This window comes from Anser cygnoides, chromosome 14, assembly GCF_040182565.1.
Source record: "Anser cygnoides isolate HZ-2024a breed goose chromosome 14, Taihu_goose_T2T_genome, whole genome shotgun sequence".
NCBI lineage: Eukaryota > Metazoa > Chordata > Aves > Anseriformes > Anatidae > Anser > Anser cygnoides.
In genome coordinates, this window is record NC_089886.1 from 12,036,374 (window position 1) to 12,062,457 (window position 26,084).

A 26,084-nucleotide genomic window follows, 5' to 3' on the forward strand; every position below is an offset into this window, starting at 1 on the left:
CTCAGCTCTCCAGAAATTGCTCCCAGCTCCACGAGCCCACTGGGGCCGTGGGAGGTGAGCAGCTGCCTGGACCCACTCACGGCCTCAGCGTGCTCCTGGCTCCCAGAGCGACATCTTTGCAAGCCAGGGACAGGAGCTGAGGGAACTTCAGTTATGAAGGTTATCTAGGCACAAGAAGCAACCACAAACCACAGGCTTACACTTGCTGCAGATCGGTCATACCAAGAAAGCAAAAAAGGAAATGCTGAGGCTGGGGATCCTGCGGCCTGCTCCAGGACCCTGTGCCCTGCTCCAGCGCCAGCCTTCCGCATCGCCACGCTCGTTTCCTGCTCACCGCCTCGCCCAGCCTGCTTTTGCTGGCAGATCATACACACAATACAGTGAAAGTGACACCAAAAATGCCCAGGAACAGATTTTAATGAGAAGGCAGGACAGATCTGGGGGATAAGCAGTGCTTACCCACAGCCAATCCCTTCCTTCCCCATCCTCCCCATTCCCCCATGCTCGTTCTTGCCGCAGCTGCCCACCATGCCCCCCCTCCCCGTGCACTCTTTTTTTTCTTTTTTCTTTTTTTTTTTTTTTCTGCAGTCCCCCGGTTTCCCTCAGCATCCCATAGTCAGTTCGCTCTTTCCTGTCAGGTGTTTTCTGATAACCCAGAATAAACCAATTTCCTTATTGGTTACAAAGGTTCTGGCTGAACCTCTCTGAGCTCACACGTGAGGAGTTCATCCACCAGTGCCCTAAGAGCACTTTGAGAGGTCTTTGCTGCTGTCTTTGTCATCTCCTGCTCATTAGGGTTTGTGTGTAGAGATGTTTAATTTGTTGGGTTTTTTTGTTTGTTTGCTTGCTTGTTTTTTTCCCTGTCCCTTGTGTGTTTTTTTTCCTCCGGTGCTGAATAGCAGTGAAGCAGACATCCTTGCAAACCAGGCATCCTTACAGCTGTAACCCCCAGAACAGGAGAGGAAGAGGACAGCCTGCAGAGGTGCAGACATGATGGACCCAAACTCCTCTTGATCAGGGCTGAAAATACCAGAGAGGCAATGGGTATAATCTGAGACTGGGGAGGTTGAGGTTGGATGTAAGGAAAATCTTTCCAGGGACAGAGCACAGCAAGGGGGGATCTCCCCATCCTCGAGGGTTTCCAAGACTCAGATGGGAAAAGCCACCGCCACCGTGGGACAACGCCGAGGACAGTCCTGTTCCGTAGGGAGCCTGGATGGGGGGAGAGCAAGAGAGCCCCTCACGAGCACATCGGGCTCCTGCGAGCCTTCTCACCGAGCTCCTGGCCGTGCAGCCCCTGGGGCTGAGCAGCGGTGGGGATGGCCGCGCGTCTCCTCCGTGCCATGGCCAGCCAGCCAGCCCCGGCCACGCAGAGCAGGGCGAGGGCCGTGCAGACGGGAGCAAGCACCGCCGCTCTGTTGCACTGCAGCACCGAGGCAGGCACGTCCCTCACCAGCGTGCCCTGGTATTGGGGGGGCGAGTGGCACGTGTAGTCCTGGGGCCAGCCCTGCCTCAGGCACCCCGTGGCTGCCAGCGCCTGGAGGGCCCCGGCCCCGGCACAGGTGCAGTTGTAGGGGTTCCCAGCCGCAGACACGTCCTGCAGGTTCCCCAAGAGCTTCACCTCGTCCCATGGCCACTCCGTAATCAAGTTGTTGTCGAGGTGGAGGGAGTGCAGCGTGGGGTAATTCCTGATGGAGGGGGCAGCCAGCAGCAGGTTTTGGCTCAGGAGGAGAGTCTTCAGGGAACGGAGGGAGACGTCTACAGCATGGAGGTGGTTGGAGCTCAAGTCCAGCACTTCTAGACCAGGAGGCAGAGGTGTGAGGACTTTGTCCAAGCCAGCGTTGGACAAGTTAAAAATTCGGAGGGACGCCGGCCACTGGCAAGAGGAGGACAGGCTGTCCACGAGCTTGTTCTGGCTGAGATCTAAGTGCTGGAGCTCGTGCAGCAGTTGCACGCTTTGGCACACACCGTGGTAGGATGTCAGGTTGTTTTCTTGCAGACTCAGGACCTGGAGCTGTGGGAAGGCCCCCTCGCAGAAGGCAGGCATCAAACTCCCATCCCCAAGGCTGTTTTGTGCCATGTCCAAGGAGCGCAGAGCTCTGAACACCCTTCCGATGCCACAGGGCAGGCTGGTGACGTGGGAGCTGGTGACAGACAGCTCCTGCAGGGTCCCCAGCCAGCTGCTCAGTTTAGAGAAGTCCTGCTCGCGGCCCGTCAGCGGGGCAGATGTCACGTTGTGGAAATGCAGGGACAATATGGGCAAGTTCTGGCCAGCCATTTCATCCCAGCTGCTCCTCCCCAGAAAACTGCAGCTCTCAAATGCCATCTCCTGCACCCGGGTGTAGGAGAAGAACCTTAAGACACGGGCGAGGAGGACCTCAGGCACCAGGAGGTCACCAAAAATGATTTTCCTGATTTCAAGTGTGCCAAGCATGTCAATGGTGGAGGGATCCAGGTCTCTGATAGGGAAGTCAACATATCTCTCCAGATCGCCTCCCTGAAACTCCACAACAGAGGCCGCGAGGCACTTGATGATGCTCCCTGCATTGTCCTGGGACAGCTTGTAGCACACACAGTACTCCTGAGTGCGATTGAAGAAACACCTGCCTTCCGCCTCCAGCAGCGCCAGCCCCAGGAGGAGAACAGCCACCCTCATGGCAAACAGCCTAGAAATGAGGAGAGCAGCGGTGTAAGGCAGGGGCAGCTGAGGGACCGTTCAGACCAACAGAACGGAGGGCTGACTTGGCCAGGATCAGCACAGCAGAAACATCCTTCACAGGGACACTGAGCTGCACTCATCGCCCCTTCCAACTGCCGGTGGGTCCAGCATGCTCCACCAGCACCCGTGTGGCTACTCAGAGGTGACTCAGGGCAAAGCTCCCAGCCCTTCGTAATCATCAGCGCAACACCCAGAGCTCCACCTGTGCCACCCGCTCCTCTTTGGCACTGGTCCGACCTGACCCCAGAAGCAGAATTTCAGTGAGACCAGGGCTGAGACGGGGAGATAGCGTGCAGAGATTCCTGTCTGTGAGCAACCAGGAAACTTCACAGCAACTAGAAATGCTGAGTTATGTACAGCAAAGACAGATCGATTGGTTTGAGCGCAGGACGGGACAGCCACAGCTCTGTTTGTTTCTCTGTGCAATCTGGGGCAGGAAATTGCAACAGAGAGCTTCATATTTTCCTTTTTCTCACCCAGGGATTTGATTCATTACCAGCCTCAAAGGGGAAAGTAGAAAATAGTCTCTGAGAGTCTCTGTACACCCCCGTCAGCATCAAGTATAGCTCTGCAGAAATCAAAAAATAAAGGCTCCCAAATATGCACTGACTCAACTCTGCCAAAGAAGGGTGATGGGAAAGAGCCTCAGGGGGTCTCTAGTCCAGCCCCCTGCCTGGAGCAGGTCTGTTGCTGGCACCAGCCCAGATCAGCCACAGCTTTTCCTGGCCAAGCCTCGGAAACCTCTGAGGACAGAGCTCTCACCTGCTCGGTGCTGCCGTGCACCACCCTCCCCGGGGGGACCCTGCTCCAGCCCCTGCACCAAGCCCCTGTCGCAGTGGGAGCAGCGTTCGGGAGGGGTGGGCTGCGCTGAGACTCACCGGCCAGCTCCAGACTGAAACGCTTCCTTGCCCAGCGGCTGCTTCCTCTAGCTGCTGCCAAGTCCCAGCTGTAGGTGCCAAAAGCTCTGCAAGTGCTCAGCTCTCCTGCGCCTGATCCTCCCCTGCCTCCAGCCCCGTGCGGCCACGGTGGCCGCAGGTTCCTCCCAGTTGCTGTTTGCACATTCGCAGCCCTGTCCTGCTGAAGTTGAGTTTAGCGAGCGCCTCCCGCCCTGATCACTGCGCTCGGGGCAGGCAGATAGCAGCAGCAGGCTCCTGAGTGCTGCGAGGCTCCTTCCGAGCAGCTTCCTGAGCAGGATGGGGCCAGTGGTGCCACGGAAAGCAGCAGCCGCCCAAGTTACTTCTGCTTTGCTTCCCTGTAGCAAAGGCTGCCCTGGGCTGCAGCTGGAAAGGAGTTCACTTACTGTCCTGGGAAGGATGGGGAATGGCATGGCAGTAAGCTGCCCTAAAACGGACTCTCAGGACAAGCCCCAGCACACCTCTGTCTCCAGGTGCTCTGGGTTTGCCATGCCCTGGAGCCCACTGCGTGGTTAGCACCCAGCAGGAGGTGATGCAGAAAGGGAAGGGGCTGTGATGCCCCGTGTCCAGACCATGCCCTGTCCCCATGTCCTGTGTAGGATGGGGACAGCTACTGAGCCAATGTTCCCCGCTCCCACCACGCAGCTTGCTCCCCACCACACATCGCAGTGCTGTGACAGCACTACCTGCGGTCAGCCTCTTGGCTTGGCTGAGGAAACGCCCTGTGATCGCCTACTCCAAAATGTCAATGCTCCTCATCAGCAACCACAGGCCGCTAGGCATTCAGAAAGATTGATCTGTCAAGGACTTTTTCTTCCACGGGGTATTCTCTGCCTATGTTGGATTTCAAATGGATTTCAGAGAGACAGTGAAGCTGCACAGCTAGAAGACGCAGTTCCCAGTGCGTGGTTAATGTACTGCAGGAAGACACAGTCAGCACAAGAGCAGCTGGGTTGCAGGATGCCTGCCCCACGTGTCCTGGCACTGTCTTGCTGGGATGGGCAAACAGAAGATCTCCTTTTGGCTGTTTATCTCCCTGAGGTTCACTCTTAGTGGCTCAGGCAGGCTCTGTACTGCTTTCACTTCCTCCCCTTGAGCAACCTCATGATTCCCCTTCCAGGTTCTCCAGTTACATGGAGCTGCTGCCCTGTACATCACGGAAAAATCGGAGCAGATATCCTGAGCCCTCCTCACTCCTTGCTCTGGTGACATGGCTCTAACCATCGTGACCTGGTACCTTTTTAATTGTTTCTTCTTGCTACCTGCTGCAAATTCCCCCAAAGATCTGCCAGAGAATAATAATAATAATAATAATATATATATATGTATATATGGAGCTTTGTCTCCTCGGTGGTCAGCCACACTTGGTTTCAGTGACATTTGGTTTTGGAGATTTCCTTTGGGTGATGACTTTCTGGTTTTAATTTCAACCGTGGAAGATCCTAGGATACTGAGACCAATAATCTGATGTGGCTGCTGAGTCTCTGGGCTATTTTTGGCTTCAGCAAAAATGAAACCTGGCCCTACGGGGATGGAAACCTTGCCTGAGGCTGGAGACTGACCAGTTTTTCTCCCTGCAAGGCATACGGAATTCTTCTTGGTAGCGTCCCCTGCCTGTGTACGCTCATGTCTGTGTTTCCAAGTGAAATGGAGACGAGGTGATGGCCTGCAACAGCAGCAGCCCTGTGATGGGCTGGAGATGGTCACCGCACGCTCTCTGTGGCTGAATCACGGGGCTGTGTTAGAAATGAGGGCAGAACACATCCTGCAACACCCCGCTCTTTGGAAGGGCTCGTAGCAGAGCAGCCCAGCTTGCAAGGGACAGTGAAGGATCACCAGGCCCAACATCGTGTGTGAGAATGGAGCCTAAATGAGATTTCCACAAGGTGCCCAGCATCTTGAACACCTCCAGCGATGGGGATACTACCACATCCCTGGGGAGGTTGTGCCCGTGACTGTTCTCACTGCAGAACGTCTCTCTTACATCAAGACGAAACCTCCCCCAGTGCAACTTGTACCCACTGCCCCAGTCCTCTCCAAGCGGCTCCTTGTGACGAGGGCCTCCTTCCTCCCTGTAGCCAGCCCTCAGGTACTGGAGTCCCCCCCCCCCAGCCTGCTTTTCCCCAGGGTGAACAGACCCAACTCCCGCAGCCCTCCTGCCCCGCCGGGCGGCTTCCCCAGCCCCTGGGTCACCCTCGTGGCCCTCCTCGGGCCGCCCGCGGCCACCCCGAGCCCGCCCGCGGCTCCCGCAGCCCCACCGCCCCGGCGGGACCCGCACCGGGCCGGGGCCGCCGCGATCGCGGCTTCGACCGGGGGCGGCCGCGGGGGGGCTCCGGGCTCCGGTCACGCGGCGCCGCGCCCCGCCCCGGCCTCCTCCTCCTCCTCCTCCTCCTCCTCCTCGGCCCCGGCTTCCTCCCCGCCGCCATGTGGGGCCGGCGGCGGCGCGGGGCCGGGCCCGGGCCCGGGGGGGCCGCGGAGGAGCTGCGGGTCCGGCGGCGGGAGCGGGAGGCAGGTGGGGGCCGGGCCGGGCCGGGTTCGGCTTCCCGACCGCGGGGCCGCCCTTCCCCAGCCGCCCGCTGCGCTTTGGGCTTGGCGGGGTGTCTCCGCGGCGGGAGAGCAGTTTTGTCCCCCCCGCACGCTCCCTCCGTCCCGGCAGGGCGCAGACGGGCGCTGTGAGCCCCGTCGGTGTGCGGCACCCGCAGCCCCGCGAGGTTTAAATCCAGCCCCTGCCTCCTGCGTCCCCACCAGCTCTGTGGGAAGGGACCGGCGGCTTCCCGGGGTTAGGAGGAATTAGGCTGTTCGGTGTTGCAGTCAGTCCCCCGTCTCGGTCCCCCCGTCTCGGTCCCCTGTCGGGGGACCCCCCTGACGGGGACTGCTTCCATGGCAGCCCTGAGGAAGGCCCGGCGGCAGGAGCAGCTGGTCAGCAAGCGGCTCCTGCGGGAGGACGAGCAGGATGGAGCCGAGGTCCTGCTGCAGCCTCTCCCGGAGGACGAGGTGAGAGCGTGACGCTCGCCGTGGTGATGCGGGGGCCCAGGGGTCTCCCCTCGCCTTTAGACGTGCTGGTGGTCCTTTAGACAGGGTGGTGGAACCACCGAGGCTCTTTGTGAGCAACTGCAACGCTGCCTGGGTTTCTTTGCCTCTAGGGTTAATGGCATGAAGTCCTAACACCGGCACTGCTTGAAATTCACACGGCTCTTAATTTTCGGACAGGTCTCCGAGCTGCTCAGAGGTGTGCAGAGGGGTTCAGAGGACAGGAAAACATTGCTGAGACGCCTCCGTCGGGCTCTGCAGGACAAGGAGACTCAGCAGAAGTTTGTCAGGTCAGCCCAGGCCCGGCACTACAAGGCCGTTTGTCCCACTTGTCCTGTGGATGAGCAGGTGTGTGTCTGAGGGCGGGAGGCAGCAGGTAACAGCACCCTTTGTGTCCCCCCAGGCTGGATGGCAGTGTCCGGACGCTCATCGGGCTGTTCACCGGCAGTCTGGCTGACGTGCAGATGGAGGCAGCCCGCTGTCTGCATGAGCTCTCCCACTCCAGTGACGCTGCTGTGGCTGAGGCGTGCATGCCAGTGACCTCCTATCTCCTGACATACCTCTCGGGACACAGTGTTGAGTTCGTGGTAATGTCCGTGCTTGGGTTTGCCAGGGCTCTGGCTCCCAGTAATCCTCTGGTAGCGGTTGGGTGGCAGTAGGACCCGTTTTGGCCAGGCTTTAGCCTGATATGGTTCATATGGAAGCGCTGGTTTGAAGGGCCCTCCGGAATTCCCTAATCCAACCTTCCCTGGGGAGCAGCACTGTCCCCAGAGCTAGCCCACGGCGGCTGTGGCTGGCCTAGTCTTGAAAACCCCCAAGTGTGGAGACACCCTTGGCTGTGCCCTGTCCCAAAACCAAAAGGAGTTTGATTCCATCTCCTTCCATGTAGCTGCAGACTGCTTGTGAATGTTGCCAAGCCTCCCCTAGGCCAGGCAAATTCAGCCCAGCACCCCCAGACTTTTTTGTAACCCTCTGCCCCAACCCAGCTGTCCTGGCAGCCTTGCAGACATCACCTCACCTGACTTGGGCACACCCAGGTGTAGCCTCCTCAGCACCAAGCACAGGGGAATAACCCCATTTCATACTCTGCATACCCGTTTCATCCCCAGTGCTCCGGACACAGCCCAGATCACAGAGTCATGCCTTGTTTGCAACAAATTCCCCCACGTAGCCCCGTGAGCATCTGCCCTCTTCAGTTCCAAGCTGTGTTTGTGGGAGCAGGAACTGCAGGCTGTGGCTTTTGGACTCCATCACCAGATGCGTGGTCTGGGCTCCTGATGCAGGCTGGGCCTGTGCAGGAGGTACCTTGGTGCGAGTGTGGTAGGTAAAGCAAAAATGCAGGTTGTTTAAGGAAGAGCAGAATGCCTGCAGTTCCAAACTGTAGAGTTTGATCCAGGTGAAGGAGTGAACACTTGGAGTGGCTTTGGGGTGGCTGAGTGATTTGCCAGCTGGGTGCCTGCAGATGCTGTGGCTGGACAGGCAGTGGAGTGACAGGGGGAGGTCCCTGCGGAGCCCTAGGTGGTGGCGCAGAAGGCTGAGGTCCTCAGCCAGGACTCATGATGAGTGGTCAGGTTAGGGAAGGAGCCATACCTGGGCTGCAGAGCTTAGACAAGACAGGATCAGAGCTCAGGGATAAAACAGGGAGCAGCTTTAAGAGGATGATCATATTTGCAATACACAGGCAGTCTCCAAGAGAATACTGTGGAATTAGAGGGGTTTCAGGGAAATATAATAGCAACAATTAAAAGCCTGGAAAAACTTTCAGAATTGAAGTGATGTTCTGCTAGTCCCAACATGATTAAGAGAACAAGGATAGATTGAAGCTAGCAGGGAACAGGGGGATCTGGAAGGGTCCAGCAATATCCACCCGTGTTTGTCCCTCTGGAGACAGCCTCTGCCCTGCTCAGGTGAAGGGTGACCTGGGGTGCAGGGACCCAGAGGGCTTGCTGGCTGCTCTGGGTGCCCAGGCAGGCCAGGGTCCTGCTGGGGAATGTGGAGGGGGTGACCCGGTCTCTTGGTTGTGTTTCAGGAGCTGTGTTTGTACACGCTGGGCAACCTGGTAGTGGAAAGTGAAGCTGTGAGAAAGCAGCTTCTGCCTCAGGGCATTATTCCAGTGCTGGCATCCTGCGTCCAGGTGGGTAAAGTAGCTCAGTCACACTCTTCCCATGCCCTGCCCCCTAAAAGGACCTTTTCTTGTACCCTTCAGGCACTAGCTGACAGGACTGAGTTACCATTCCAGCTGGGTAGAGATCCTTCTGTACAGGACTGTCATGTTGCAGCAAGTGAGGGCATCTCATAGGCTCCTTGCACTGCTTTTTAGGGGCTCAGGTTACCACCTTGTGCCCTTTTCAAGCTGCATGTCTCATGTTGATAACTGGCTTGCAGGTAAAGCCTCAAACACAGTGAACTGCAGACTTTTTCCCTCTGCACAGTTTGGGTGCGGCAGGTTTAGGAGACCAACACAGTGAGCAGTGCTGTCAGCTGCAGATCTAAATGTGCAGAGCAGCAGCGCTGCCGTGGTTGGGCTTCTGAGTCCCCACAACTGCAACCCCTGAGTATGGGGCCGGGGGGGACAGCTCAGCTTTGGCTTGGCTCAGTGTTACGTGAAGGTATTGCCCTTTCACTAGCATGCAGGTGATGCCCTGGGACCCCTTGCCTCTGTTGTGTGGGATCAGCTTTGTTCTGTTTGATTGCAGTCCCCGCATGAGGCTGTGCTGGAAGGTCTGGGTTACGTCTTGTCACAGCTCCTCCAAGCCAAGGAAGCTCCCACAGAGATCATACCGTGAGTCCGAGCCTTGTACCCTGCGTCGGGATGGGCCCTGGGGCCCTGCGTGGTATTTGCGTGCCGGGGACGATGATGCATTTCCCATCCCAGAGATACTAATAATTCAGAGCAGAATCCTGCAAGAACTATGCAGGCTTTTCTGCAGATCAGGGTGCAGGGCTTGACTCTTTTCCTTCAGCCTAATCTGAGCAGATGGCTTTGGTATTTCAGTAAAGGACAGTGTTGAGCAGGGTAGGCCAACGGGGAAATTCTGGCCGCATTCTTCCTGCTAAGAAAAAGATCAGTTTGACAGCCCTCAGTGCCAAAAATGTGCCCCCAGCCAAGGTGTTCTGAGTGCCCCCAGGTCCTGCCACTCACAGGGACAGCTTGCACGTGCCTTGCATTGTGCTGTGGTGGTGCCTGAGTCTGTAGCCCTTACCAAAGAGCCTCTTCCAGCAGTGTATTTGGAGCTGCCTGGCAGCTGGGGACGATCTGTCCCCATCGGTTGTCTGTCCTGCCTGTGCTCTGGTCAGTGCCTCCATTAACTCTGCTGTTCTGACCCCAGCTTGGTTCTGGACTCTGTTCTCCCCCAGCACATGCTTCGACTGGTTTGCTCTGGCCTCAAATCTGGGACAGGAGCTGCTGTGGAATTTGCATGGTGTCTCCACTACATCGTTTGTAGGTAAATGTTCTTTTATCCTCATTTTGAGTTCCCTGGGGGCAGACAAACCCAGAAGCATAAAGGCTCTGCCAGCTGGAGCACAAGCCTGTGTGGAGCCCGTGGTTGTGGGTCTGGGTCCTGCATTGCCTCCCCTCACCCCTTTCCATTTGGAAAGCAATTTCTTTCCCCTCCTGGGCATTCCTGGTCTCAGATTTTAGCACAGCATGTTTGCGGGATTGATGAGTTTGTTTACAGGGTGATAACAGGTGACAAAACTGAGGCTGTTCTTGGTGCTCTAAAAGCCCCTTGATCGCCTCCCACGTTTGGATTTGTGTCCTGCACTTCCCAAGGTGAACTCCCTGAATCTTCGAGCTTCTGGGTTTGGTTCAGTGTCACTTGTCCAGGCTGGCTGCTGCCAAAAATCTCTACCTGCCTTGGCGTGGGTGTTCTGGTGGTGTCATCTCTTGCAGCAGTCCCAGCAGAGAGGAAGCACAGTGTGGGTACTTGGAGAAGAACCAGGGCTGTTGTTTCCTGGCCTACGTGGCTAATTCCAGTGGATCTGTTTTCCATGGGCTTTTAAACTTTCTCTTAAGTATCTGCTCAGAAACAAGCTGCTATTTAAAAGTGAAATAAACCTGACTGTGGTTTCAGGATAGTACTCAGGATTTCCAGGCCCAGGTGGTTCGTGGAGGCTGCAGCAGGTCCCTAGCTGGGTGCGAAGAGCAACCGTGGTGTCCCTTCCCTTTGCAGCCATACAGCCAACGCGACGCTGATAGCACTGGGGGCCATACCTGCCCTCACCTCGCTCTTGTGCGACATTGCTTCTGAAATCTCCCAAAGCATTTCTGAGGGCCTGGAGCTGGTAAGACGTGGGCAAGAATACTGTTCTTTCTCTGCGTTGCTTTGGGGATGTGATCCAGCCCAAAGGCATCGTCTTTCTCACTCTCAAAGCTCACCTGCCCGGTGCTGCGGTGTCTCGGCAACCTGCTTGCAGAGGAGACAGGATGCGAAGCCCAGATCCGGGACGAGCGCTTGCTTGTGGCCCTGTTCGTAGTCATGCAGTGCTACCTCCAGAAGCACCCCTTCATCATACCGGAGTGCCTCTGGCTGCTGAACAACCTCACGGGTGAGTGTCCCTGCGTGGCTGTGAGCAGAGCCAGAGCTGCTGCTGCCAGGACCTACTTTGACTGCTGGCTTCAAGCTCACTACATGGGGAACCTCCCAGCAGAGCTGCACCGTGCAGTGGCACAGTCAGAGCACGAAGGACTGCCAGGTGGTGTCTCGGTTTATACAGATGGCAATGCTTTTAGGGAAACAGCAGAAACACTCCTAAATCAGCCAGGTTCTTCCCTTTATGTATGTTGCCTCTTTGATTCAGTTCGCAGGATAGGTTTTGAGTTTAGTAAGATAGAGTGGGTGGGTGGGAGCTGTCTGTCCACTGACACCTTGTGTGTCTGAGCTGGTCTGCTGTGGGCTGAGTGCGCCTTGTGCTTGCCCAGAGCGGTTAGCGTGCACTGTCCGTCCCTCCTGCACTGAGGCAGTTTTATTAACGCACTCATTCTCTGCCCGTTCCAGCGGACGAGCCCTTCTTCTGCTCTGCTCTGCTCTCTCTGGACTTGCTCCCAGCCCTGCTGCAGCTCCTGCCATGTTCCCAGGCAGCGAGCGTATTGGTAAGACCTAGCTTCGTGCCCCTGAGCTGGGGAAAGCTCTAGACTTTGAGGAACGTGAGTCCTGTGTGTGCAGTACTCAGGCTTGGGATGGTAATAACAGCTTGGCAGAAAGTCTGGTGTGGTGGTAACATCCCCACCCGCATCCCCTGAAGGCACTACCTCTGTCTTGTCGAAGGAGGGATCCCCTGCCTGATGCTACTCCCAGGCACCCAGGGCAGATACTAACCTAGGCCCGGGCCTGCCAGCACCTGGGGGGAGCCCAGGGAGGCTGCTGCCACCTTCTTTCGGAAGACCGTAAAGGTGGAGGGCTCTCGGGGTGCTCTGTCAAGGGGGGTGTGATTGTGACTGCTTGGCAGAGATCCTGCTGAGATCTCCAGGGCATGCAGATGAGCTGTGCCCCAGGGGGTGGGGATGCCCCTTGGCGGGGGCATGGAGCTGGGGAAGCACCTAGCAGGACCTCTGGGGAGGGAACGGGGAGTTCTTTGCAGCCCTCCAAAGGCTGTCGGGATGGCCGTCCATCAGCAGAGTGTTCCTGGCTTGCTCACTCACAGCTTCTCTGCGCAGGGCCTGACAGTGCTGTGCAACGTCGCAGAGAAGGGGCCCGCCTACTGCCAGCAGCTGCACCAGCAGGCTGCCCTTCCCCTGCTGCTGGGCCCCCTGGCGCTCCCCGACCCCGAGGTGGCGGGGCAGTGCCTGGAGCTGCTGCACCTCCTCTTCCTGCACTGCCCGCAGGTAGGCCGGGGGTTCAAACGGTGAGCGTTACTTGAACAAAACTGTTCTCCCTCATTCCCCCTCTTGGCCCATACTCCTTCAGTACTCAGACGTGCACCGAGGTGGGGTGGGGAACGCTTGTGTGACAGAGTTGGAAGTCCTCACGTCTCCGGGGGAGGTGTTCCTTTTTGTTGACTCTGTTTTCTGGGCAGGTTTTTTGCACCCTTTAAAAGTCACTGATTATTACGGGGGGACTGTTTTGCTTCAGTTGTGCTTTCTTCAAGTTCCACGCACTCAGACCAGGGACCAACATGGCTGGATTTACCTGTTCTGGACTCGTGTCTGGCAGGGCTCTGGTGAATTCCTTCGGCCCTGATCCCTGCACTGTACAAGGGGAGATCGAGGCTCGGGACAGAAGGTGTCAGCTGCAGTGGCTACTGGGGTGTCTCAGCCCTCATGTAGCAGGCAGCCAACCCCCTTCTTGCTCCTCTCTCCTTGCACAGGCTGCTGTTGACTTTGTCAGGCAAGGAGGGCACCAGACCCTCAAGCAGCACCAGAGCACCCCAGAACTCCAGGAGCGGGTGCAAGCACTGCTGGACATGGCCCCACAGCCACCGGGAGCCTCTGTCTTCAGTTCCTCACCAGCTGCATCGTCCGCCTTCTCCTAGATTACACAGCCTGCCCTCCTGGCCCGAGGAGGAACAAACTATTCACTCGCTGCCCTGCTTTCCTGCGCCACTGCCCCAGGGCCGGTCAGGCAGTCACACCAACCGTGAGCAGCAGTGCTGGCTGCATGGAAATGCTGGTGCTGGGTGGGCTGTTCCCCGCTCCCCTCCCTGATGTCCGTGTCACCTTGGAGCCACCACCAGGCTGCCCCACGCCTTCCTGGTGCAGGGGCAAAGCTGAGCTGAGCTGCAACCAGTGCAGAAGAGCTCTTGTTGCTGTGGAGAGGAATACAAACCCTGCTGGATTTGCGGCTTCCTTTAGCATCTCCTTTTGGTGCCGCAGTTTTAAATCCAACACACGAAGCTCTGGGTAAGCATGTATGTTTATATGATTGATAAGTTAAGGACACATTTTACAATAAAGATCATCGGTAAAGTGTTCAGCATGTGCACATTTGATGTCCATCTTCACACCTTGCCTTTCACAATGTTCTCCAAGGCCTTGGCCACTTCATCCACAGAAAGGTTATCCAGTGACACGCTTTTCTCCTTGCCAAACTCTGCAGAAAAGAGAGAGGGTGAGAGCAGGAGCCTCATTCTTGTTGTCTTGGGTGAGCTAAAGCCCTGCTTTGTGTTTCCCCAGGGCCTTAGCCAGTGTCACAGCTGACATCACCATCCCTCAGCATTCAGCACTCTCCAGTTGCCCCCCTGTGCCCAAGTTATTGTTTCCACCTTCCTTGATCCCGTTGTTCAGCCACTCCCTTGCAGAAACCAACACACCCTACCATGTTTGCTTACTTTTTTTTGTTGACGGGGTGCTGCTGAGCAAAGGCCACTATGCTATCCCACAGCTATCAACCTGGTGGCATTTAGCCCAGTCACATCAAGTTCCTCGCTAACACCTCAGTAAAACAGTGCTGAAAAAAAACCATCCCTGCTGCTGCAGCAGTCCCTGCCTGGGGCCGTACGTTCCTGCAAGTCAGAGGGAAGAGGCACACGCTAACGCTTGCAGGCTACACTGGCCTTTGTGCTAGCACTGAGGAACTCGTGTTTAGCATGGCATATCTGAAGGGACGTTTGTAACCTTGTCTGACACAGGTGGCTTCAGGCAAAAAAGCCTTTTTAGAGGGCCTTTTCCGCTCCCTCCGCGGGGTTTCACTGAGAACGCAGAGCAGGAAGAAAAAGCAGGAGCGTTTTGTACCGCCTCCTGGGGTCCCCCCGCAGCACCCCCACGCCGAGGTGCCGCCGCCCCGGGCACGCGGCGGGCCCTCACTCACCGTAGCGGGCCCACAGGCGGGGCCGCACGCCGGAGCACTCGCGGATCAGGATGGGGAAGCCGGGGTTGGCCTGCTTCAGGGCCACGTAGTGCTGCTCGATGAACTCCCTGCGGACGGGACGGGGGGGCCGTGAGGAAGGCAAGGCCCCCGATGTCGCCCCCGGCACCCACCCCGGCCAGGCGGCACGGCCCGGGCCCCGCTCTCACCTGACGCCGCGGCTGCCGGCCGAGCTCTGGCACAGGTGGACGCGGAGCTCCCGCAGGCCGCGGCCCAGGCCGCCCCCGAGCCCCCTCACGGCCGCCGCCGCCGCCATCTTGTGCGCCCTGCCTGCCGCGGGGCGGGACTATGCGGCTGCGGGGCTGGCCAATCGCCGCGCGCGCCCCGCAGGAGCTGGCCAATCGGTGCGCGGGGAGGAGGAGGGCGGGCCGGGGGGCGAGCGGAAGCTTGCGGCACTTCCTGCGCAGCTGCTGAGGGGAGCGGAGCGGAGCCGAGATGCCGGAGCGGGACGGTGAGGGCCGGGGGGCGGCGGCGGGGTGGGGGGGAGCGCCGTGACAGCGCCGTGACAGCGCCGTGCCCGCCCGGTGCCGTTTCGGTGCCCGCCCGAGCCGGGCCCGTGCTGCGGAGGTGGCGGCGGCGGCGCGGGGCCTGCCGGCGCTGCGGGGTGTGTGAGCGCCGCCCTCCCTGTCGCCCCGCAGGTGAGCCGTTCTCCAACCCGCTGGCCCCCGATGGGCACGACGTGGACGACTCGCACTCCTTCCACCAGTGAGCGCTGCGCGGGGCTGGCGGCCGTGGGCTGGGGGGGGGCGGATCGGGGATCCCGGGGCTGCGGATGCCGGGGCTCTGAGGCCGCCTCTCGCAGCCGGAGGCCGGGAGCGCCCCGCGGGGCCCTGAACCTGGCGCCGCGGCTCCTCAGAAGCGCTCGGGCCGCTGCAGCTCGCTGGGAGGGGGGCAGTTGTTGTTCTCGCTGTTCCTTGCAGGTCCAAGCTGACCAATGAAGACTTTCGGAAGCTTCTCATGACCCCGCGGGCTGCGCCAACGTCGGCGCCACCATCCAAATCTCGCCACCATGAGTGAGTAGAGTGTATTTCACAGAACCGCGGGGCAAAGCACGGCCTTCTTCCCTCTGGGGTTCTGCTCCCTTCTGATACACTCCGCTGTAGAGAGCAGGGGGAGAACTTAAAGGCTTATGCTAATAAGCATGTAGATAGGGCCTGAAGAGTGGACCTCAGCCTTGGTTTGCGCTGGGATCCATGTAGGCTGTACACATATGTTATTGGGGTTAACTGGAGAAACAAGCGGGTCGGGACTGTTGTAAATAACAGAGTGAATCTTGCATGGTTGTTAGGATGCTTCATGCAGGTTTTAAGAAGCAGATTAGGTTCTTCTGTGCAAACCTATGCTTTGCCCTCCTCTATCTACTGGAAGAGTGGAATTAGGGAGAAATTGGACTGTACTGTTCCCATCTTTGGGTATCATGGTGTCCGGCTATGTCTGAGTAACTGCTCTGACAAGCTGCCTGTGTTTGTCCAGCAGTGCAGATTGTATGTGTGGTTTCTCACTCTGTTCCAGGATGCCCCGGGAGTACAATGAAGATGAAGATCCAGCTGCTCGCAGAAGGAAGAAGAAAAGGTAAATGTTGAAAGTGATGCGTCAGAACCTGTCTTTTAGTGTTATATCCTTCTCATGGAAGCAGCTGTTGAGCTTTTGGGCTATCAAAGAGGACCCTTAGCGGCCTGGATTATTCTGGGGCTTTGGAGCCAAGCAGTGTGAGATGAGCTCGGACTGAATGACTGTCACAGCTTGTGGAACAGAAGTGGAGTGGTAGTGGCAGGGTGGGGTTGAAGCTTTACCTCCAGAAGAAGTGGGAGAGGCTCCTTTGGTGTCTAGCAGGGCAGAAGAGTGCTAGGACATCCGCACTAGCGACTGGGTCCTTTAGGATCTAAGGCGTTTTCCTTTTGGAAGGGAAGGCTGAGCTCATTGTTAAGGCTTGGTACAACAGCTTCTTCTTGTCTGGTGTTCTTGAGGCATGTTGTGTCCCGCAGTGCTTTAGTTTGTTTTTGGGGAAGGGGTAGGGAGTGGAACAGGCATGCGTTGGGCTTTAGTGGCTGTTGTCTGAGCAGCACATCAAACGTGAACATGTCACTCTAACCACGAGCTGTTTCCCTAACCCCAGCTATTACGCAAAGCTGCGCCAGCAGGAGATAGAACGCGAAAGAGAGCTGGCTGAGAAGTACAGGGACCGAGCCAAGGAGAGAAGAGATGGTGTGAACAAGGACTATGAGGAAACCGAGCTGATCAGCACAACTGCCAACTACAGGGCTGTGGGGCCCACTGCAGAGGCGTATGTGAGCTTGTGGCACATCCTTCTCTTGCCAGTCTGCTCCAGAGTGGTCATCTCATAACAGTCTCAATTCTCGTTGTACAGCGATAAATCTGCTGCAGAGAAGAGGAGACAGTTGATCCAGGAGTCCAAGTTCTTGGGTGGTGACATGGAACACACTCACTTGGTGAAGGGTCTGGACTTTGCGCTGTTGCAGAAGGTGAGCACCATGCTGCTGGGTGGCGGGGAGAGGGTGCTAGTCTCAACTTAGAAATGATTCAGTGTTGTCAGTGTGTTCCTGGAATGCATTTTCCTTTCAGGGAAAGATTGATATAAGTCTGGGGAGCTGATGGGAGAGGCATTGCTGGTTTTGTTGGGCAGCAGTGGCATAGATTGGTTTGTAATGTGTGAATTTACTTTGTGGCCAGGTGCGGGCTGAGATTGCCAGCAAAGAGAAGGAAGAGGAGGAAATGATGGAGAAGCCCCAGAAAGAAACTAAGTGAGTAGCTGAGGATTTTGCACTCCTGAGTGCAGCCGCCTCGCAGACAGGAGTATGCAGAGGAGGCATACACTTAGCTTACTTTTGTTTCTTTTTTTGTTCCTTTCAGAAAAGACGAAGATCCTGAGAACAAAATTGAGTTTAAGACACGTTTAGGTAAGACTGTGCATATGGTTGTTCCCCACATTATTTGTGTTGTGTCATGAATGTGGGAGAAATACTGAACTCGTTGAAGGGGGGCATCTGGAGTGTAGCAATTCTGAATTTGAGGTCTGGAGTGCATCTCTTAGGAGGTGATTCTGATGTTTCTGAACACCTGTGTGTGTTTCTCTATGGTCTTGTCCATTGCTCTCTTAAGAGCATCTCCCCCTTGCATTTCCTCCCCCTCCAGGTCGCAACATCTACCGCATTCTGTTCAAGAACAAAGCCTACGAGCGGAATGAGCTGTTCCTGCCAGGGCGGATGGCCTACGTGGTAGATCTGGACGATGAGTATGCTGACACTGATATCCCAACCACGCTGATCCGGAGCAAGGCTGACTGCCCCACCATGGAGGTACCCTGACAGCCTCCAGGTTCCCTGACAGCGCTGGTTTGGATCAGCCAGTGCAAGTCTTGCCAGGAGGGGTTCCCTCTTTAGAGAGTCAGCCAATTCCTTGGGCATTTCTCTTTCAGGCGCAAACTACGCTAACAACAAATGACATTGTCATCAGCAAGCTAACACAGATCCTCTCCTATCTCAGGCAAGGGACCCGTAACAAGAAGCTCAAGAAGAAAGACAAAGGTGGGTGCTGAAGGGAGCTAAGTGGAGAGGCTCAGAAGCTTGAAGCCTGCTTGAAGCCTGTCCCAAGAGAATGAGATGCATTTTGATTTGCTGCATTCCCTACACCCTGAGGCAGGGGACTTGGAGGACAGTGATCTCCTGTGGTTCCCCAAGCACTGCATCCTGAAGGCAGGCTGTGACAGGCGGGATCACAGCAGGCTGGATGCTGAGAAACTACAGCTGCAGGGGTGGCTCTTGCTGCTCTGTTCTTCCTGGTTAAGGACCCGTTCCCTGGGGGAATGTTCTCTGTCGGGGTGGGACTTGGTGGCTTGCTGAGGGAATGAGACAATGCGGTGACCTAAGAGGAAGCTGGGAGGACATCCTTCGGGCCTGCTGCTGTTTGGGCTTGGAAGGTGGACTGGGGACTGGGACTGAGTGCAGGCTGGGTGTGGAGTGCTGTGCATCTTACTGCTGTTGTGTCCTTGCAGGGAAGCTGGATGAGAAGAAACCCCCTGAAGCTGATATGAAGTAAGTGCCCCGCTGCTCCCACAGGCTGTGGGGTCAAAGCTGTCTGTCCTAAGGAATGTGTTTTTGGCTGACTGGGTTCGGAGAGGGCTAGGCTTAGTGCCTCTGGAGCAGGCTGTCTCTTTGGACCTGCTGTTTGAGCTATTTTTAGGAAAAGGTGGCCAAGGCTGGAGGCGAGATCTGGTTTTTATTTCAGACTTGAGACAGGCAAAGGTTCTCTGTTGTCCTGATCAATAAGAAGGAAGTCCAGGCAGCAGAAGAGAGCAGAAATACAGTGATACATCTGACAGATGTAGAAGCCAGTACTAGAGGGCATCCTTAGCTCTGTGGCCGTGTTGGTGACACATGCTCCTTTATTAGGCTTCGTTTCAAAGGGAGGCAGTGTTGGCTTCTCTTGCACAACCCGTAAATGCGGGCTCTTTTCCACTTCTAGTATCTTTGAAGACATTGGGGATTATGTGCCCTCCACTGCAAAGATGCCACGGGATAAGGAACGGGAGAGATATCGTGAGAGAGAGCGTGACAGGGATCGGGAGCGTGACAGGGACCGGGATAGGGATCGGGACCGGGACAGGGACCGGGAGCGTGATCGTGAGGAGGAAAAGAAGAGACACAGCTACTTTGAGAAGCCCAAGGCTGATGATGAGGTGAGTGCGTGGTGGGTGCAGCTTTGGGGTTGGTGTGGTTATGTTCCCAGATGTGCCTACGCTCAGCTCATGTTTAGCTCTCTCCAGCCAGGGGCTGGTGGGTGGCTGGGTGCTTGTCCTCTCCTTCAGCAAGTAAGGCAAGACTGTCACAAGCTGGTAGCTTTTATGCTTCAGCTCTGTGCGCATATGTTTGCCCCAAACAGTCTTAAAGCGAAGCTGCAAGTCGCATAGCTCTGTCACTTGCCTGATTTCAGCCCTCCCAGGTGACATGGTATCTCTCCCTCTTCTTTGCAGCCCACGGATATTGACAAAGGTGAGTCAAGTGGCGTGGACGCTTGAATGAGACTGGACATTTCGGTGAGGCCGTATGGGGCTGCTGAACAGCTGCTTGCCTCGCTGGTCTTCTTGAGCTCGATTCTCCCAGAGACTGCTCCAACAGAGGGAATTGCCTGCTGTGAGGGATGGGTATGGGGGTGAAGTCTTGTGCCTACAGCCTGCTGCAGGCCAGCCCTGGTTGAGTGTGTGTGCAGGTTCTTCCCTAGTAGCAGACCTGCTCCAATGACCTTACGCTGGCTGTAAGCTGAGGAGGATTCAGGCTCTCCTAGGATCAGCCTTGCACAAACTGCCCCTGCCTGTGCTCAGACTGGAGTTTGCTGCTCCTAGGGGCTCTCCTGCTTCCTCCTCTCCTACCTCATGTGCAGCCTGTCTCCAGCCTGCTACCCCGTCCCAGCACTGTCCGTTCCCTGTACCCTGCAGCAGGCTGCCCCTGACTGCCCTGAGTGGCTGCATGCAGAAGAGGGCTCTGTCCAGCCCCAGATGTATTAAGGTGAGCTGTTCCTCCTCCAAAACTCTGTCTGCTGCTCTCTCTGTCCCAGGACCTGGCTCGGCCAAGGAGCTCATCAAGTCCATCAATGAGAAGTTTGCTGGAGCTGCTGGCTGGGAAGGAACAGAGCCATATCCTTTACTGGCTGTGCCATCCTGTCTGACTGCAGTGCTGGGCTTCCTCTGCAGGCCAGCCTTGCCTGAGTGTGGCTGTGGGACTATTCTTCCTTACTCTGTGGGAGGGCTCTTTCTCCTGTAGCAGAGAAATGGCACTCGAACGTTGTTGCTCATTGTACACCAAATACAAGATCTGCAGCCTCTGGTTCAGTCGTGCTGGGACGGGTGCCAGCTTGGGTGTATGGGGGAGATCGCTTTTTGCCTGGCTGTGCTCAGCCCTTAGCTGTAAGGCTACGTGGTGTTGCTTTCCTTTACTGTTGTCACATTGAAGAAGCCGGAAGACAAGAAACAGCTGGGAGACTTCTTTGGCATGTCGAACAGCTATGCCGAGTGCTACCCTGCTACGTAAGGAAGCAGCAAGAAGCTGTGGGTTGGGAGCAGGGTGCACCAAGGGGCCACTGTTCTGTCTGCTCATCAGCCTCACTGATCCTTGCTGGAAGGAGGATCCTTCCTTTTCTTATCTGGGGAGCGTTGCGAGGCTGTGCAACTTCTTGGTAAAATGTTCCTGGAGTCCTTGGGTCTGGTAGACCTGGCCTTTTCTTACCGGATCTCCGCTATAAATGGCTCCCTGGAATCTGATGCCCCTCAGTGCCAGGGGAAAGCAGAGGTGGCTGAGCCCACTGGGTTCCCTGTAATTCATGTGGTCATTGAGCTCTGGCCACAAAGCAGTCATTCAGCATTTCAGCTCACCTCTGGGGCTTGCAGTTGGAGGAACTTACCAGTGGTTCAGGCATCAAGGTCCTGGGCAGTGTCCCAAAGGTGCACTCTGAACACTTTCCTTGCTTTGCTCTTATACAGAATGGATGACATGGCTGTGGACAGCGATGAAGAGGTGGACTACAGCAAAATGGATCAGGTATGCTGCTATGAGCTTTTTAGGGTCAGCCAGTGAAATAGGTATCACTGCAGGCCTAGACGATCCCACTTCTTGCAGGCTTGTGCAGTGGGGCTGAATGCCTTGGAGCTGGGTGTTGGATGTGGTTTGGGGCTTGCCAAGCTGCTGTCCCAGGGGGCAGACATGACCAAGACATCGTGGTGGTGTATGCTACTCTGTCTCAACTTAATTTTCCACAGAGTGTCCTGTTCGGGGCTTCCCAGGGAGGGGGATCTCAGAGCCAAGTCCAGACTGGGTGCACAAGTGCGTTGAACTGGGGCTGATGGGAGTTTGAGATCTTCCGTGGGCGTATGAGGTGTGTGAGAAGTCGTGGTCGGCGTCAACTAAGGAGTTGTTCTGAGTGTTCTGTGTTTTGTTTTGTTTTCCTGCAGGGTAACAAGAAAGGGCCTCTGGGCCGCTGGGACTTCGATACCCAGGAGGAGTACAGTGAATACATGAACAACAAGGAGGCTCTGCCCAAGTGAGCACTTGTGAAGGGCTAGATCCAGCTGAGGAAGGATTCTGGGTGGGGATGGCAGTGGCTGCCAAACTCGGGTTCGGGGGGGGGCTTAAATCAAGAAGAGCAACCACTTGTGAGTGGACGGGACGAGGAGCTGTGGATCTGGGGCATGGTGGCTTCTTTGCTTTTAGTATTGCTTGTGAGGATGCCTGTCCAGCCACTGTTTCCAGCGTGGCAAGCCAGCTCTGTCGAGTACAGGCTTGTGGCTGGAACAGACGTTTCCATTCCACCACCAGGGCACAGATCCACACCAAGCACTGAGCTGTCTCATTCCTTCTCCAGGGCAGCCTTCCAGTACGGGATCAAGATGTCTGAGGGACGTAAAACCCGTCGTTTCAAGGAGACAAATGACAAGGCAGAGCTGGACCGGCAGTGGAAGAAGATCAGTGCAGTGAGTGTCTGGTGCTGGGGTGTTGCTTGTTCAGGCTGTGAACTGCCAGCACATCCCTGGGTTAGGAGAGCTTCCACGTAGCCCTGCACTTGCTGTCCTAGGCACCTCTCTTTGGCCCACTCCATGCCTTTGCAGCCAGGCACTGCTGTTGTGCATGTGCAGCAGGTCTGACCTTCTCAAAAGGCTGGGTCTGCTCCTTGCCAGAGTAGCAACCTGTCTACTTATATCTACCAAAACTTGAAGCTTCAGGACCAGAGAGCTGTCTGGAGCTGCGTGTTCTCAGTTTGCAGTTGTTACCCTGGGGGCAGTCCCAATCCCTGGGCTCTTTGCTCAGGACTGTGCAGCAGATGGATGTTTCCAAACTCGGCAGCCCTGAGTCATCCAAATGGACTTGGAGGGGACAAAGCATGTCTTGTGGCTCACTGTTTTCTAAGAAGCAGAGCTGGGAGCCTCAGGAGGAGATTGTCATGATAGGGCGAGCAGGCCATGAGCACTCCCAGTAGTGTGGGATGGGCTAGGGAAAGGTGAGAACAGATGCTCATCCTTCATGGCCAAAATGTAGCAAAGGGGGAGAACAGGCCAAGCCTCTCTAGACTTCAGGCAGTTTGTGGACAACTTTACCTCACGTCAGCTCTAGCTAGAGCTCTCACTGGGTGTATCTTGCACCCTCCAACCTTTCTGTTGCAGGCTGAGAGGCTTTGTCCCTGTGATTGCTTTGCCCTTGTGGAGACAAGGAGCAGTTACAGGCAGCCAGCTTACCTGAAGGGTAACAGGAACTTGTGTTTTCTCTGCAGATCATCGAGAAGAGGAAGAAGCTGGAGGCCGATGGGTAAGTAAAGTTACCTCTGCTGTTGGCTTGGCAGCAGGGCCGTGCTGGGGCCTGGCTGTCTTCTGCCACCTCTCCCTGGGGCTGCAGGGTGCAGGGGTGTCTCCGCCAAGCTCTTGGCGGTGGGGCTGGACAGATAAGGGAGAACGTTCAGCCCCCGCAGTGTGCTCCTGCACTGCTCAGCTCAGCAGGGCTTGCAGGGCACCTCTCCCCTGAGCCACGGGTGGGTGCTGAGCAGACCTCGGGAGGTGAGGACTTGCTTTGGGCTCTTCATCACCAGGCAGTCCTGTGCCATCCCGCTGGGCGCCCTCGGGGTGGAACCGGACCTCGGTGCTGAGCCCTGGGTGGGGTTGAGCTGCCTGCCCTGCATCCCAGCCCAGCCCCGCGCCTGCCTGTCTCTTCCCAGGGTTGAGGTGAAAAGGCCCAAGTACTGATGCCCCAGCTGCGTGCCTGCGCCTCGTCCTTCGCCTCCTGGAGCCCCAGCCTGCCGGATGCCGCGTCCCAGAGCCCGCGGGGCGCCGCTGCCCGGGCTGGCCCTCGCCGTTACCTCCACCCCGTCGTAGTTCAGCCCCTTCCGCTGCGGGGCCGTGCGTGGCGCAGCGCGGGGCCTGCAGCCGCTGTCAATAAACCCGCGGTCAGCGTCCCGGGGCTCCGACTCTGCGGCGCGCCGGGGGCACTGGGGGCGGGGTTATGCAAATGAGCCGCGGATATGCAAATGAGGGAGGGGCAGGGGAACGGGGGGTTGCGTCGTGTACGCGGAGGGGGCGGGGCTACGCAAATGAGGCGCGGCCCGGCGCGGAGCACGCGCACAGAGCGCCCACAGCAGCATGGCGGCGGCGGCGGAGGAGGAGGTGAGGGGGGGGCGGCCGGGCCGGGAGGGGGGGGGTGCCCGCGGGGTCCGCCCTCACCGCGCCGCCCCCCACCCCCAGGAGCCCCCCGCGGGCCCGCGGCTCCGCGACACGCCCGAGGACATCTGCCTGGAGGCGGCGGCCAACGCCATCGCCCTGCACCCGGCGCGGGCCCTGCTGGCGGCGGGGGACGTGGACGGCGACGTGTACCTGTGAGTGGCCGCGCACCGGGACCGGCCGCGCCGCCGGTGCCGCCTCGGTCGCCTCACCCGCTGCCCGCAGGTACCGCTACTCCTGCGTGCCGGGGGACACCCGCCAGCTCTGGTCCTCGGGACACCACCTCAAGTCCTGCCGGGACGTCGCCTTCTCCCCCGACGGGCAGAGTGAGTGGGCGGGGACGGGGATGGGGACGGGGACGGGCACGGGCTGTGGCGGGGTCCGCGCTGACCGGCGGCCGCAGGGCTCCTCACGGTGTCCAAGGACAAGGCCATCCACATCCTGACGGTGGAGGACGGGCGGCTGGAGACGCGCATCGCCAAGGCCCACAGGTACGTGCCTCGCTGGGGACGGGCACGGACCCCCCCGGGCCCCCCAGGGACGCTGACTGACACCGGCGCCCACCCTGCGCAGCGCGGCCCTCAACTGCGTGCTGCCCATCGATCACCACCTCCTCGCCACGGGTGACGACGGCGGAGAGCTCAAGGTGTGGGACCTGCGCAAGGGGGAGGCCATCCTGGAGGCCCGGCAGCACGAGGAGTATATCAGCGCCATGGCTGTGGATGGGAACGGGAAGATCCTGCTCACCGCCAGGTACTGCAGGGCTTGGTGGCACCTGGGTCAGGCCCCGTGCCCATCGTGGCAGGGGACACGGGTGGCTGCACCCCGTGTCCTTGTGCCACAGGGCCATTCTGTCTCTCACAGTGGTGATGGCACCATGGGAGTCTTCAACATTAAGAGGCGTCGCTTTGAGCTGCTCTCTGAGCCACAGAATGGGGACCTGACATCTGTCGTGCTGCTGAAGGTAGGTGCTGGGCCCTGCTGCGTAGCAGATGTACAGTCTGGTAGTTTCTTTGCCATGCTCTAGGTCTCTTGTTTTGCCTCTGCCTTGCTCTACCCCTTCCTGCCCAGAGAGGAAAGAAAGTGGCTTGTGGCTCTAGCGAAGGAACCATCTACCTCTTCAACTGGAATGGCTTTGGGGCCACCAGCGACCGCTTTGCTCTGAGGGCCGAGTCAGTTGACTGCATGGTCCCCATCACGGAGAGCATTGTGTGCACAGGGTCCCTTGACGGAGTCATCAGGTCAGAGCGCTGAGGGCACGGGATGTGATGGGGGAAGGCTCTGGGGAGGGTGGGGAACAAGGTTAGACCTGGGGAAGGAGGGCAAAGTTTCTGTTGGCGCTGGAGGGATCACATCTGAGCTGGAGAGGTGGGCTCGCAGTTTTCCTGGGGCTCTCTCTCTTAGAAAGGTCCTCACTGTGATGTCCCCATTCACCTTGTCCCTAGGGCGGTGAACATCTTGCCCAACCGGGTCCTGGGGTGCGTTGGGCAGCACATGGGGGAGCCCATTGAGCAGCTGGCTGTGGCCCCAGACGGGCAGCTCCTGGCCAGCTGTGCCCATGACCAGAAGGTGAAGTTCTGGGACATCTCCTCCCTGGGCTCCATGGTGGTGGACGAATACCGGAAGAAGAAGAAGCGGGGTGGCCCGCTGAAGGCCCTGAGCAGCAAAGCCCCAGGCAGCGGAGAGGACTTCTTTGCAGACCTACGAGAGGAGCAGGAGGCCACAGCAGAGGCAGCGACAGGAAGCGACAGCGATGATAGTGACTGAGGGGCCAAGAGGGCTTTGATTTGGAGGTGGACAAGGCCGAGGTTTGCTGGTGGACATGGAGGTCCTGGGGTGGGGGAACAAGGCAGGATACTGCCCAAAAGGGTGGGGGCCCATGGTGCTGGGGGCAGTGTGAGTAAGAGGTGGGCAGCACCTGCGTGGTACAGGGCTGTGAGTTGTCCTGCAGTGGTCCTGGGATCCATGGGCAAACAGATCCTTCCTGGTCTTGCTTATCCTCTCAGCCACGGTGGTGGTGCCATGCTTCCTCAAGGCTGTGGCAGAGCTGCCCACGCCACTATCCCAAGCAAACATGTTGAGCATTTTTTATTAACTAACTTGAACATGAGATGTATTAAAAAACGCAGTGCCTTTTTGTTTCCTAGCAGTTTGTGCTGATGATTTGGCTCGCCCCAACCTCCCTGGTATTTTATAGCACATTGGGGACCTGCCTGTAGGATATTGAGGGTGACACGGACCGTGCTCAAAGCGCTCCTGTCAGTTGGGCCAGCATCATGAATTGTAGCTGTCTTTAGTAGGAAGCCTCCTTCCCCCCTACCCCCCGCCCGTGCTCACGGTGACACAGGAGCACACGTGGGGTGACTTGGGCTGCTAGGCTCCTTTGCTGTGTCCCCTGCAGCAGG

General features: G+C 57.6%; 5 protein-coding genes across 5 annotated transcripts; 3 read left to right on the forward strand and 2 right to left on the reverse strand.

Moving 5' to 3' along the window:
* Positions 1-782: 782 nt before the first annotated feature.
* On the reverse strand, positions 783-5,647 carry CD14 (CD14 molecule). The gene is made up of 2 exons (XM_013202015.3): positions 3,598-5,647; positions 783-2,666 (listed from the first exon to the last, which is right to left on the reverse strand). The coding sequence occupies exon 2, from the start codon at positions 2,654-2,656 to the stop codon at positions 1,241-1,243; it is 1,416 nt and encodes a 471-aa protein (XP_013057469.2). The 5' UTR covers positions 2,657-2,666; positions 3,598-5,647; the 3' UTR covers positions 783-1,240.
* A 345-nt stretch (positions 5,648-5,992) lies between these two features.
* On the forward strand, positions 5,993-13,577 carry TMCO6 (transmembrane and coiled-coil domains 6). The gene is made up of 12 exons (XM_048051512.2): positions 5,993-6,145; positions 6,521-6,627; positions 6,844-6,953; positions 7,067-7,250; positions 8,693-8,797; positions 9,360-9,445; positions 9,993-10,109; positions 10,839-10,950; positions 11,040-11,214; positions 11,664-11,758; positions 12,323-12,490; positions 12,973-13,577. The coding sequence occupies exons 1-12, from the start codon at positions 6,058-6,060 to the stop codon at positions 13,135-13,137; spliced, it is 1,512 nt and encodes a 503-aa protein (XP_047907469.2). The 5' UTR covers positions 5,993-6,057; the 3' UTR covers positions 13,138-13,577.
* Positions 13,500-14,777, reverse strand: NDUFA2 (NADH:ubiquinone oxidoreductase subunit A2). The gene is made up of 3 exons (XM_066977110.1): positions 14,618-14,777; positions 14,412-14,518; positions 13,500-13,694 (listed from the first exon to the last, which is right to left on the reverse strand). Exons 1-3 carry the CDS (start codon positions 14,722-14,724, stop codon positions 13,603-13,605), a joined length of 306 nt encoding a protein of 101 aa, XP_066833211.1. The 5' UTR covers positions 14,725-14,777; the 3' UTR covers positions 13,500-13,602.
* A 46-nt stretch (positions 14,778-14,823) lies between these two features.
* IK (IK cytokine) lies at positions 14,824-23,417 on the forward strand. The gene is made up of 20 exons (XM_066977106.1): positions 14,824-14,919; positions 15,107-15,173; positions 15,389-15,481; positions 15,981-16,040; positions 16,585-16,752; positions 16,837-16,951; positions 17,160-17,230; positions 17,340-17,386; positions 17,622-17,785; positions 17,905-18,013; positions 18,481-18,520; positions 18,951-19,164; positions 19,459-19,477; positions 20,040-20,117; positions 20,427-20,508; positions 20,962-21,019; positions 21,430-21,518; positions 21,840-21,948; positions 22,743-22,777; positions 23,181-23,417. The coding sequence occupies exons 1-20, from the start codon at positions 14,904-14,906 to the stop codon at positions 23,206-23,208; spliced, it is 1,662 nt and encodes a 553-aa protein (XP_066833207.1). The 5' UTR covers positions 14,824-14,903; the 3' UTR covers positions 23,209-23,417.
* A 96-nt stretch (positions 23,418-23,513) lies between these two features.
* On the forward strand, positions 23,514-25,825 carry WDR55 (WD repeat domain 55). Its single transcript, XM_048051519.2, has 8 exons — positions 23,514-23,625; positions 23,704-23,834; positions 23,905-24,005; positions 24,083-24,170; positions 24,253-24,432; positions 24,544-24,643; positions 24,751-24,920; positions 25,125-25,825. Exons 1-8 carry the CDS (start codon positions 23,602-23,604, stop codon positions 25,444-25,446), a joined length of 1,116 nt encoding a protein of 371 aa, XP_047907476.2. The 5' UTR covers positions 23,514-23,601; the 3' UTR covers positions 25,447-25,825.
* Positions 25,826-26,084: the final 259 nt, after the last annotated feature.